The 14,029-nt window shown below is 32.6% G+C and overlaps 1 protein-coding gene across 1 annotated transcript in view; it reads right to left on the bottom strand.

Moving 5' to 3' along the window:
- Positions 1–497: 497 nt before the first annotated feature.
- Positions 498–14,029, bottom strand: part of LOC134709908 (uncharacterized) — a 37,237-nt gene continuing 23,705 nt past the window's right edge. Inside the window, exons 7-10 of the mRNA XM_063570037.1 lie at positions 12,641–12,743; positions 11,468–11,737; positions 8,939–8,992; positions 498–811 (exon numbers count right to left, since the gene is read on the bottom strand). Of these exons, the coding sequence (XP_063426107.1) occupies positions 773–811; positions 8,939–8,992; positions 11,468–11,737; positions 12,641–12,743 (466 nt within the window). The 3' untranslated portion in view covers positions 498–772. The remainder of the gene's footprint in view (positions 812–8,938; positions 8,993–11,467; positions 11,738–12,640; positions 12,744–14,029) is intronic.

Genomic DNA, 14,029 nt, shown 5'->3' with positions numbered 1-14,029 from the left:
TTACGTTATCTTAGTGTTATTTGCAGTAGTAGAGAATTGATAAGAAGTAGTAGATTCGTAAACGATAAGTCGCGAGTTGATTATAGTTTTCGAATCCACTTCATCTTATCAATTCTCTAGCTTAACCCATTTCTAGTAACACGACTATATGTTTCATGATCTGACAATGAATCAACTGAATTTCATGAAAATATATTCGTATTTTGTCTTTTTTATTGTCTAATTGCTGGAACTGACTAGGTCCACACGGTTCACATTTATATTTAACTTAATATAAGTTCAATTTAACTTAAATGTGTTGTTTTCTTTCCTTTTTATTACCAGATTTTGTATTTGTAAATAATTATTTCATTCAATGTTGAATCATAACAAATAATGTATATTGATTTTATTTTAGTATTTATAATTCATTCAAAAAGACATATAATTAATATATGGATTTTTTTAAATATTTTTTGGAAAATTAAAACAATTTCAATACCAACATTTAGCAACCTTCAATATTTAGATATATAGTATTCATCAACACAGAGATCAAATCGATTGCAGTTATATCTTACATTCGATTGTATATATTACACAAATGCAAAATGACTAAAATAATAAATGAAGTATAAAATTCACAATAACATCACTTCACTAGACACCAGTTGATGATACATTAGATACAATGATTGATCTTAATTGAAAAATCATATACAAATTTTGTTTAAACTGCTTCCCTTTTATTTTGTTTTGATTTTGTTAACGTTATAACATTTGGCATCCATCTTCAATCAGTTAATGAACTAGTATTAATGTGATACGCATTCTGAAACCCAAGCAGAATTACTTTGGCTTCAAATGTACAATATATAATTATGTCAATTTTGCAATGTATCATGTAAGCTATTCTTAGCTGTGATCGACTAGTCGTTGGTACCGAAAGAAAAAAAAAACATATCAACAGTGCCGAGTTCAAGCCTAGTAACCCGGATGATTTTTTTTGTAATGTTTTTCTCTACCAAAAAATTGTTTGTAATCTTAGAAGTATCTATATTTCAATTTTACTATAAAGTTGATGATTTTGTTTCTGGTTTCACCGTCAAAGAAATACTGTTACAGTCGTAGCTTTTCACATTTTAATCACATGAGAGTCAATAAAATGTTGATGTATGTATATTTGGATTATTTATAATCAATCAAAGAAAAACTAAGTGATCATACATTGTAGTTTGATATAATTATAATCATAAAACCAACCTTAACAGAGATAAGTGTAATGTGTACATGAATGTTTATTTTATCAAGGAATGATACTAATAAGTAATATTTACAATTCCTTGATCTATAGTGTTTATATATTTTATTAGATAACAAAAAGACAGAATACAGTGTATTATCATGCATTGACAGATATACGCTATAAGAGTGATATTTAGATATCAATATCAGCACTCGTGGTGTAGTGGTATCATACATGGACTTTGTTGCCGAAAATACGCGCGAGTTCGAACCTTTCATTAGTCACTCGTTTTTGAGGGGATAAAATATCGTAAGTTAAAAGTTCTGATATAAGTTATCTTAAGTTAACATGGTGGTCAGTGGATTATTGAAAAAAATCCACTGTTAGAACAATAGACTGACGTCAGAGAATTGGGTTAGGCCAATGACCACCCTACAGAGAAAATATCAGAACTTATTGACTTTCATCTGAGTTCACATGTAGAATATCTACCATCATATAAACAGGACACAACACACTATCTCAAGAAAAAGGAATTGCTGAACCCTCTCCCGCCCGAAACGATCCTTCTCTAGCTTGATGTTACCTTCCTCTATACTTACATCCCCCATGACGATGGTATTCAAGCCCGTATTGAAGTTTGGAAATATCGTAACACCTTACATCCACCTGAATGTCTCATCAATTTTCCTACTTTGGTATTAAAATGCAATAACTTCACATTCAATGGTGAATACTTCCTCCAAGTTAATGGAACAGCAATGGGAACATATACTTTTATGGGGAAATTAGAACAGAGAACTCTCAATTCTTCTCTTCATCATCCCCTCTCTTGGTTCCGATTTATCGACGATGTTGACATGAAGTGGGACAATACTGAACAAGAACTAAATTTGTTCATTCATCATGCCAACGGTGCCCATTCCTCAATAACATTCACATAACTATGAAGTATCTGACTCTAAGATCACATTTCCTAACACTACAAAGCAAGTGAGGGATGTAAACATATTTACAGATCTGTATTGCAAGCCCACAGATAAACCCCAATATCTATCTTCTTTGATGCCAGGCCGTACGAATAAACAGGATTTGCTCCACCAACGATATTGCCAAAAAAAACGACTACAAGAACTTCGCGGTCACCTTAAACATCGGGGCTACAAAAGAAAAGAATTGATAAAGTTTTTTCTCTTGCTGACAACTTCAGCCGAGATGAGCTTTTACAATATAAAGCCTAAAAGCTCAACAAGAGGTACCGTTTGTGCTGACTTACTATCCAAAATTTGATAACTTATGTTACCTCATCCGCGAAAATTGGAAAGAGATCGAAAAACATTCTAAACTATCCAAGATATTTTCCGATCCACCTGTATAGGCTTTCCGTAGGCCCAAAAGCTTTAACGACTTGCTGGGGAGAGGTGATTTGTCCTCTCAAGCAGGCTCTTTATCGGTGGGCTCTTGCAAGGGTTGAAGAAACAAACGATGTCTGACTTGCAAACATATACTAGATACCCAGACTTTTAACAGTAACTCTACTTGTACAGAATAACCATATTTTGCAATGTTTATTGCAAAACTTCAAATGGTGTATATCTCTGGCAGTGTAAATGTGGTAAACAGTATGTTGGCAAGTCAGAACAGCCATTTCACAAACGAATGAACGGTCTTTCTCATATATAAGATAATTTGTTACAGACTCCAATTTAAATTGCTTTTTTTTATGGATATAAATGTACCCAGCCACGTTCTTTAAGCTATACTTAGTCAAAACTTATAATCACATTTCAACGGCCGTTTGTTCGCGATGTTTAAATACTCAGACTCTTTTGTAGCTACTTTACTCTGACAATTTGTAATATTTATCAATTAGTATCGTTCAGTGCTGTCTGATGTTAATTTTATTGACGTTATAATTCTTGTACCATCATAACTGTCATTCCGTTAAAGTTTTAGAATTATGCTAGTTCAAATCGCACATTATAATTTGTATCTAAAGCATTTATCTGAACTCTCTGTTGTGATCAGCCAAATAACCTATATTATGTTTTACATTTTTTAGAATGGTGCAATCGTCTTAACTGATCGGGTTGACTTTTTTATTGTATAAATTTCAAGATTGTTACAGTTTAATCTAAGAAGACTTAAAGATGATTCATTTTACATCAGAATCTCACTGAGGAAGGATATCTGTTATCCGAAATATTTATAAATAATTACGTTTATAGTTACTTTTTTTTAGGCGTTAATAATCCCATCAGTACGTCTGAGTCAGTGACAACCTTACAACAGATGTATCCATCGGATCGCCATCAATGATGGTGATACATGGCTGTGTACATAATGTATATACAACTCGTCTAAACATCAGCCCAACAATGTTAGATCTGTAAATTTGCTTTTGCACTGCAGCCGTCCCGCTAGACCACACTACCACCTGGGCTCTCAAAAAAAGAGATACGATATTGCCGTGCTTGAATTTCCTATCATAATTTATTTGAAAGAGGGTTGCTACTCACGAGGAAGCTTTTAAACCAAGTGTTCAAAATGGTGCAGTTGAAATCATCCTTACGTTAATTTTACGGACGCCATCACCAGTTGGTTAATCGTTATGTAATAACCGTTTCACAAATGAAATCGGATACGTTCCTTACGTCGTAATTACAATCCCCTTCCCTTTTATGAATGTGACCTACCGAATTGAACGATTTACCGGATTTGTAATCACATAAGCAACACGACGGGTACCACATGCAGGATCTGCTTACCCTTCCAGAGCAACTGAGAATACTCCTAGTTTTTGGTGTGGTTCGCGTTGTTTATTCTTAGTTTTCTATATATTGAGTGATGTGCACTATTGTTTGTCTGGTTGTGTTTTCCATTTTTAGCCATGGTGTCAGTTTGTTTTCGGTTTATGTGTTTGACTGTCCTTTTGGTATCTTTCGTCCCTCTTTTAAAATGGTCCTTAATAAATTCAAAAGTTTAAGTGACGAAGTCTGTTTGACAAACAATTCACAGCTCATGCAATATATTGATACGACAATACTTGCATTGCACCAACAACACATATTCATATGCCTAATGTTGAGCTTGCCGTTGTGCGAAAAACAAAATGTATTAATCATTTCACCCAGAACCAGACTTGGGGTCAATCACATTTGAATGTAATTAATTAAATTACACATTACATTGCAAAAATGACCAATTACACTAATAACACATTATATACAATGTACGTCACCATCTAAAAATGAATAATAAAAGATAGGAAATGAAAAATATCTTATTTTATGATCATGTCTGGTATTGAGCTTCCCTTTACAGATATATATATGTTAAGATCAGGTAAGGGCAGTGTTCTTTGTTTGTATTACATTCATTTTTAATCAGTTAAGCAGGAGAAATGGTTTTAGTGTCATAACTGAATTCGTCATGATTGAGAGCAAATATAGCATCCAAATATCTATATATGTTTTTCAGTGTTGTTTTGAATGGTTTATGCTTATTTCAGTCATAACGTGTAACTCATCACAATACAGAAACAGTTCCATAATGATTAGTGCACAGTAAGTCCCCTTTGAAATTCCGATAACCTGACGATAACCGGAATCTTCATAGCAAAAAGTGAAATCACAAAAAAACTGAACTCAGAGGAAAATAAAATCGGAAAGTCCCTAATCACATGGCAAAATCAAATACAAAAACACATCAAAAACAAAAGGACGACAAATGCTTGGTCTTTATGCCATTATGTGCTTATTTGTTACATATTTGTTTGTTATATAGTGATTAAGATAATAAAACCAATGTTGACTGTTGTATTTTTGACATTTTTACTTATTATGTTTGTTTGTTTTGTTCACCAATCGTTAACACTATAATGGAGTTTGATGCGACTGTCATACAGGGAGAGGTTCAGCTAGCTATTAAATCAGGTTCAATCAATATATTGTACCATATCAGGAATATGACAGTTGTTATCCTTTCGTTTGAAGTGTTTGAGCTTTTGATTTTGCCATTTGAATTTTTCTCAGAGTTCATGTTTTTTTTTATTTTCATTTTTAAAAAGCCTATTTTAAGATAAAAGAGGGACGAAAGATACCAGAGGGACAGCCAAACTCATCAATCAAAAATAAACTGACAACGCCATGGCTAAAAATGAAACAAGACAAACCGACAAACAATATTATACATGATACAACATAGAAAACTAAAGAATAAGCAACACGAACCACACAAAACATTAGCGGTGTTCTCGGGTGCTCCGGAAGGGTAAGCTCTATTTTAAGATATATTTGACATAAAATACATGTATATTGACCCATTTAGTTACAGCTGTCGCTTAAAATATATTCAAGATGGAAAGATATGAACAACTTATGAACAGTTCTAGTTTTGTTTAAATTCCACATGCTAGATTTTTTTAAAGAGACAGAGACAGAGCACTTTCATGATAATAATTTTATTTAGGAAACTAACCGAGGCACAAAATGACGTATGAGTGCACATGTTTATCTTACCGAACTTTGGTCAGTGTCTTTTGTTTTTTCAAAACTGATTTATCATGAAAACTTTCATCATTTCTATGGCTTAGCCATTCCATAATAATTTTCAAATATGTTTTAAATTTTGCACAACATTGCATGGGATAATCGTGCCAGTTGTTGATGTTATTCTGTCATACCTTGATGAGGTTGTTACACCTGTTGATGAGTTCAAACCACGTACTTGTTGGAAAATCAAGTTCTATTTTTAAAGTCGATTTCCATGCGTTATTTTCCTCATATAACTGTGGTTATCTATTTATATACAACTATCGAGTAAAAGTTCAAGTTAAATTTTGAAGTGCTGTTTGAGTTAAACTTAGAGTAAGTCTTCGATTTCGAGTTAGAATTCTAGTCAAAATTATAATCGACTTAGATTTAGCATTGAGTCTTTTATTTTTTACCTATAACTAACATTTCTACAGTCAACGTTACACTTATTTGAAAAAAAAAGTGTTTAAACAGTCAGCAAAATTGGATTTGGGATACCAACCTTATGTCCGAAATAATGTTATCTTTGAGTGAGTTTTTCTCAGCTTTTGCCCTTTTCCCCACAAAGCCTTAAACAACAACTAAAACGGAAAATCACACAAAAATTCTGAACTCAGAGGAAAATCAATTCGAAAAGTCTCTTATCACATGGCAAAATCAAATGACAAAATACATCAAAAACGAATGGACAAGAACTGTCATATTCCTGACTTGGTACAGGCATTTAGAAATGTAGAAACTTGGTTTGATAGCGCTTAACATCTCCCTTTGTTGACAGTCTCATCAAAGTCTGTTATATTTATAATGATGCGTGAATTAAACATACATCATAAATAAAATAGTCAAAATATGGGTACAGCAGTTATCATCGTGTAGCAATTTTAAAAGGAACAATTCAACAGAACACACAAACATCTATCTAAAAACACATTCATTGCTTCGCGTGTCTGACGTCAGAAAACGTCAATTTGAAATTGAACTCAATAAAAACTATACTCATTTGAAGCACATTAAAAAAAACGAAAAATGAAAAACGTAGAACAAAAGGGTCTCGTGGTTTTACCACATCAAGTAATTTGATAACAATATCATAGAATGAAAGGACAACATCAAATACTGGAACGAACCCACCAAGTGTGATATCGGAAGATTTTGAAATATCAGTATGTAAACTTAATGTCATAAAATCAATTAAGAATAAAGTAATCGCCATTAGTGAATAAAAAACTACATCATATAATGAAACATCAGCATAACGTTTACCCACTGCCATATCGAATACTGTTTCAAAAAATGACTTTATGTCACAATCGAATTAAATTATGGTGAAACCACATCGAGTAAGGAAAAAACATGTTATGTAAGGACAAAACCAAACTGAATCATATCAAACATCATTAAAAGAGGGACGAAAGATACCTAAGGGACAGTCAAACTCGTAAATCTAAAACAAACTGACAACGCCATGGCTAAAAATGAAAAAGACAAACAGAAAAACAATAGGACACATGACACAACATAGAAAACTAAAGAATAAACAACACGAACCCCACCAAAAACTAGGGGTGATCTCAGGTGCTCCGGAAGGGTAAGCAGATCCTGCTCCACATGCGGCACCCGTCGTGTTGCTTATGTGATTACAAATCCGGTAAATAGTCTAATTCGGTAGGTCAAATTCATGAAAGGGAAGGGGATTGTAGTTACGACGTAAGGAACATATCCGATATCATTTGTGAAACGGTTATTCCATAACGGTCAACCAACTCGTGATGGCGTCCGTAAAATTTACGAAGGGATGATTTCAACTTCACCATTTGGAACTCTTCGTTTAATAGCTTCCTTGTGAGCAGTAACCCTCTATCAAGAAAATCATGATAGGAAATGCAAGCACGGGAATATCGTATCAATTGGGAGATATATACCCCGTATGCAGGTGCTGCTGGAATGTTGCTACTTAGAATAGAAAGTTCACAATTGGAAAGCTGAAATCATCTCTTTTGTCGTAAAGTTTTGTCTTCAACCGACCCTCATTGTCAATTTCTAGATGTAAGTCAAGATATGAAGCCGACTTAACTGTATCTGTAGTATCCTTTATCTCCAATTCGATGGGATAGATGCGATCCACATAGTCACCAAATTTTGAATTGTTTAGTGAAAGAACGTCATCTATATAGCGGAAAGTTGAGTTAAAGGATATTGCTAACTTCTTATCTTTCTTCCTAAGAAGTTCCTGCATGAGGTCAGCCTCATAATAATAAAGAAACAAGTCAGCAAGTAGAGGAGGCACAGTTTGTTCCCATTGGGATGCCGACAGTCTGTTGAAAAACACGTCCTCCGAACGTAACAAATATGTTGTCAATCAAGAAATCAAGCATCTTGATAATATCGGTTTCAGAGAATTTTTTGTTTGAATCAGAATGATTCTTTACAAAGTATGATTTATCCCTCCCTAAGACAAGATACTTGTACCTACGTTGGCCATTCTTTTTTATGAAGCAAAGTAATACCAACTCTTTTAATTTGTCTTTTAGTTTGGAATGTGGAATACTTGTTTAAAGAGTAGAAAAGTCAAATGTTTTAATACTGTTACAAGATGAAAGAGAGTTAGATTGTATGTACTCTAAAAGATCTTTGGAATTTTTAAGTATCCACATCTGATTCACGCCACCTCTAGAATAGGCAGTTTCACAATAACTTTGAAGCCCGTCTTTGATTGCTGATAAAATGGATGTTAATAATATAGAAAGGGGTTTCGTGGAGCACTTGGAAGACCCAGCAATATACCGTTGTTTGTAAGGACACTTATGTAGTTTAGGTATCCAATACAGTGATGGAAGATCCAGTTCTTCATCTTTGGTTGAAATACCAAAGGAACAAAGAACAGACCTATGATTATCCAGGATTTCCTCTTTGGTAAGTGTCGTGAGGGTATATGTTGGGTTTCCAAGTGAATTGTCTATACCTAATTCGTTTATCAAACAAGTTAAGTGATGTCACAACCATATTATATACAGACATAATATCAATATTTAATAATTAAACCATCCAATACCTTAAGTTAGTTCACTATGGGATGTTTTTTTCGAATTAACCAGTAAAAACACACATCATTTATGATGTATGCTCACAGACAATAAAACATGTTAATAAATAACGTATCCCTATATTTTGTACTCACCATTTGCTGATGTTTGCTTTTATCTTTTGATAAATCTCTACACTTATGGTAAACCTAAACAAATAAACACTCATGATCAATGTTGTTCTAGTTAACAATACATTATTTGCAAATCGTTGAAAATATTCATTATAAAATAAAAAGGAAATCACACACGTGCAATAAAACAATAATACAGTCATCTCTTGTTTTAATATATTGATAACAGTGTAGAATAAATCAATCAAACTCCACGTCGATTGAAAATGCATGACTTTTTAGAATGGATTTCTACCAATTCAAATTTTTATCAAAATGGGCACTGAATGCAAATTTTCATTTTCGGTCACTATTTTTCCTATTATATTCCTTTACTTCTAATCGCTGTTTAGTCGACGTGTTCTCACAAGTTAAACAAATCAGAAAGAAAACTCGAGATGAACGCATATCAAGTAAAAACAAATGCAATAAACCTTTATACAAGATGTATAACATATTCAATGAAAGTTTCGGTGAACTATAGCTGTAGTCATTAATTTTTTAGATATAGAAAATTTTAGATTATTTTTTCGTTTCAAAATATGTTGACAAACTTCATAATTTATAAGAAAAAAGCCCCAAAAACATTTGATCATATGATTGTAAATAAGAGAAACAATCAATTAATATTATCAGAATTAATCATCTGGCCATTAACTGTACTAAAAAAACAACAACATGAATAAACATTAAAGAAAATATGAAAAACATATTGAGGTTAATGACAATATAAACGTCGTTCTTTAAACAATTTTTAGCTATATTTTGTACATGTAATAAAATTTACGGGGTACCTTTGTACATGTTATAACTTTTATACTGCAACTAGTTTTTTTTATTTCCTTAATATAGTAACACAGCTATATTTAGTATAATGTCAATTTCATCATGAAAAACTTTCTCCACAATCAAAGGTCCATTTAAGAATGAAAATAAGTTTGCTATTTGTGTAACGATTTAAAAAGCTTTTAAGGTATTAATTTAAGATGCATTATAAAACCGAAATCAGGTCAATGTCATAAAAATATAAACTTTTTTGTACTCGGCGCAAAACTGGGGAAAGGTTCGGTAGAACATCGCCCTTCCCCAGTTTATTAGCCTAATATAAAAAAAAGTATATATTTTTATGACTTTGACCTGATATTGTTTTTATAATGCATCTTAAATATATATATTGTTAAAATTATTGACACTGACAAAGGCTTTTTCTTAAGCCGAAATATTTTTCAACACGATTTAATAATAACATCTTCCTATAATACCATCTCTTATTAGTACCGTTGTGCAACTTTTTAGACATATATTTTTTTCTTAATCTGAATAGTATCGTCTATTCTAGACGATCCGGTACATAGTAAATTTGCTAGTTGGTCCTTTTATAGACTTGTTTGTTATAATATTGTTCGTTTCTCTTTGTGTTGCATTTTAACGTTGAGTCGTTAGTGTTTTCTCTTATTTTTGAGATATTGAGATAAGACGTGGCACGGTACTTGTCTATCCCAAATTCATGTATTTGGTTTTCATGTTACATTTGTTATTCTCGTGGTGTTTTGTCTGATGATTGGTCTGTTTCTATGTGTGTTGCGTTTCGGTGTTGTGTCGTTGTTCTCCTCTTATATTTAATGCGTTTCGCTCGGCTTTGGTTTGTTACCCCGATTTTGTTTTTTGTCCATGGATTTATGAGTTTTGAACAGCGGTATACTACTGTTGCCTTTATTTGTCTAGCATTTTTATTATGTTCGGTAGAACATATTCTCTTGATTCGCAATACCTGGCTGAATGGGATACCACGAAAGCAGTGTTTAGGATGGCAGCCTTTGTGAGTATAGAATTGATATTTTTCCGTTTGTTTTGTATGAAGGTCCATTATAACGGACATGCATATCAAAAATATCTAATTTTATAATCTAATAACTATGTACAACCGCTACATTGGGTTGCCAAAAAAAATGGGTCTTACCGGTTCTACTTGTTTGTCAGTTTGCATGGGATTAGATACGCGTTCTGGAATACACTCTTATATCTTGAAGGAAAAACACATCAACACAAAAGAGCTTTTAACTTGATCGGACAAAATATATAAAGAAAAAATCTGCAAAGGCGATAAGTATAGTTATGCGTTTACTTTTCTACATTGGTTAGATGTATAGGGGGAGGGTTGAGATCTCACAAACATGTTTAACCCCGCCGCATTTTTGCGCCTGTCCCAAGTCAGGAGCCTCTGGCCTTTGTTAGTCTTGTATCATTTTAATTTTAGTTTCTTGTGTACAATTCGGAAATTAGTATGGCGTTCATTATCACTGAAATAGTATATATTTGTTTAGGGGCCAGTTGAAGGACGCCTCCGGGTGCGGGAATTTCTCGCTACATTGAAGACCTGTTGGTGACCTTCTGCTGTTGTTTTTTTATTGGTCGGGTTGTTGTCTCTTTGACACATTCCCCATTTCCATTCTCAATTTTATACAAATAAACTAAATAAGAACTGTGACAGCATTTGCAGTCTCAACATACCATGTCTAGATAAACACAACTTGTTCTGTCCTTGTTATTCCCAATAATACACGACCATTCAGGTCTCGACCAGTATATTCTAAAACCTGCTTCAAATATCATTCTCAATTGTTGAAGTGCTGTCAAATAGTCAATTCCGGATACTGGATCTCCGTAACTGATCCGAATAGAGAACTGGTGTATTACATTTAGTACTCCACTCATCATAATCTGATCAACTACACTTTCAGTTAGTGATTCAACATCAATAACGAGTATGTTCTGGTCATTCTACCGATATCAAAATAAAAAAAAATATGTTAGATGAAGATAAGAGCAGCTGATAAACATGTCATTTATTTTGATAGTTTAATTGCACATTTTACAAACCAAATAAAAAGATAGAATCATGTTGAGTGCATCGCTGTCAGTACAGACCAACAAATTTACATTTTGTTTTTACTCATGCTATGCATAAGTAAGATGACTTTGGAAAACCAAAGATATTAACATTAGTTATCAACTGCTTAAGGGTTCGTTTCTTTACAATCGCCTGTCTTGATTGACGTGTTACAACATGGACTAACGTTTAACACATGCAGACTGTCTACACTATTTTGTTTTTGATCTTACATATATGTTTGTCTAATCAGCAATCATACGATCTCCTCTTTATAGAACTGTACATTTAGAAGACATCATGCACAAGCGTAAGTAGAAGTATGAGATTTATAAAGACAAAACAAAATAGGATATGAGTTAGACAAATGTCTTATATGCGTTAGACAAAAAACAGTAAAAAAAGAAAACACAAGTTGAAGTTTCATCAAAATGTATTTTTCATTTACATTACATCAATAAACTGTACCCTGAGGACCAACCCAAACTCAAAAAACTGTTCTGAATTAGTGCATTTCTTTTATTAAGTCATTAAGTATTTACCTCAAGAAGAATGATACCAAGAGTGAATGACAGTCAACAAGATAATTCGTCGATCTAATTATTGCAGAAATAAATAATGATATGACTTGATTTATTATATTATTTTGATTGTAAACAAATACTCGCTATGTTGGTGAAGATATATCTGCAGATTAAGAAAGTATACTTTGAGTTTTGTTTTAAGTTCAGTTCTCAAAATATAAAAATGGTGTTGATTTAATCTTATGTTCGTGTTACACATAACTACTATACCAATTCGTGTTTCACTGCATCGATCCATGTACCAAGTTTAATAGACTGACCTCCAAGGTTATTTTTATTCTTTTGATATACATATATATCTGTTCCATTTATTCTTAAATGACAAATAATACATCGTGGTTTAATTATCATTTTGTTGTTTTATATGATCTACACGAAGAATTATATGATGCATTATCGGTCCTGTATTTTGATTTGCTTAATATTTGTGACTTTACTTTTTTTTAAAGTTCATAATTTCAAATAAACAAAGTCAAGAAAACAACTAAAAAGGTGTAAGACCGATTGCCGTCCCCCATTCATCAAAAACAAAACCAACAACATCAAAACTAAACAGTTGAGAATGGAAATTGGGAATGTTTCAAAGAGACAACAACCCGACCATAGAACAGACAACAACAGAAAGTCACAAATAGGTCTTTAATGCAGCGAGAACTTTCCACACCCAGAAGCGTCCTTCCGTTGGCCACTAAACATATATATATATTCAAGTTCAGTGATAATGAACTCCATACTTAACTCCAAATTATACACAACTAAGAAGGTGTACGACCGATTACCGTGCCCCCATTCACAAAAAAATCAAACAAAACTAAAACCTTGTACAAGTCGTGTTCTATAGCTAAGGATGTACTTTCTAAATATTTAGGTTTCTTTAACATACATTTCAAACGTTGTTTTATTTTATTTATTGATTTTTATATACCTTTCATTTTTCAATTTTGACTTTTGAATGTTTAAGTGTTTTATTAGAAGATTAAAAAATAGACAAAACAGAACCCTCATTTTCAATTATACGCCTTGCATTATCAAAATGAAAAGTAAAATCACAAAAATACTGAACTCAGAGGAAAATCCAATCGGAAAGTCCATAATCACATGGCAAAATCAAATGACAAAAAACACATCAAAAACGAATGGACAAGAACTGTCATATTCCTGACTTGATACAGGCATTTTCAAATGAAGAAAATGGTGGAATTAAACCTGGTTTTATAGCGCTAAACCTCTCCCTTTGATGACCGTCTCATCAAATTCCGTTATATTTACAATGATGCGTGAACTAAACAGACATAATAAATAAAATAGTCAAAATACGGGTACAGCAGTCATCATCGTGTAAAAATTTAAAAGGAACAATTTAACAGAACACAAAAACATCTATCTACAAACACATTCATTGATTCGCGTGTCTGACGTCAGAAAATGTTACACGTCACATATATTTGTCGTTCAATGTACATACAAACAATTTTAAAATTTCACATGGACAATGTTAGCATACAGGGTTAAACAATCAAAAGTTTGTAAGAATTAATTTCAGAAATAACCGAGATTAAAAATAGTCCAAAATTTATATAGAATTTATAAGATTTCACA

Source organism: Mytilus trossulus, chromosome 1, assembly GCF_036588685.1.
Source record: "Mytilus trossulus isolate FHL-02 chromosome 1, PNRI_Mtr1.1.1.hap1, whole genome shotgun sequence".
Classification (NCBI taxonomy): Eukaryota; Metazoa; Mollusca; class Bivalvia; order Mytilida; family Mytilidae; genus Mytilus; species Mytilus trossulus.
The sequence above is the reverse complement of the archived record's forward strand: the minus strand, read 5'-3'. Positions and strand labels throughout refer to the sequence as shown.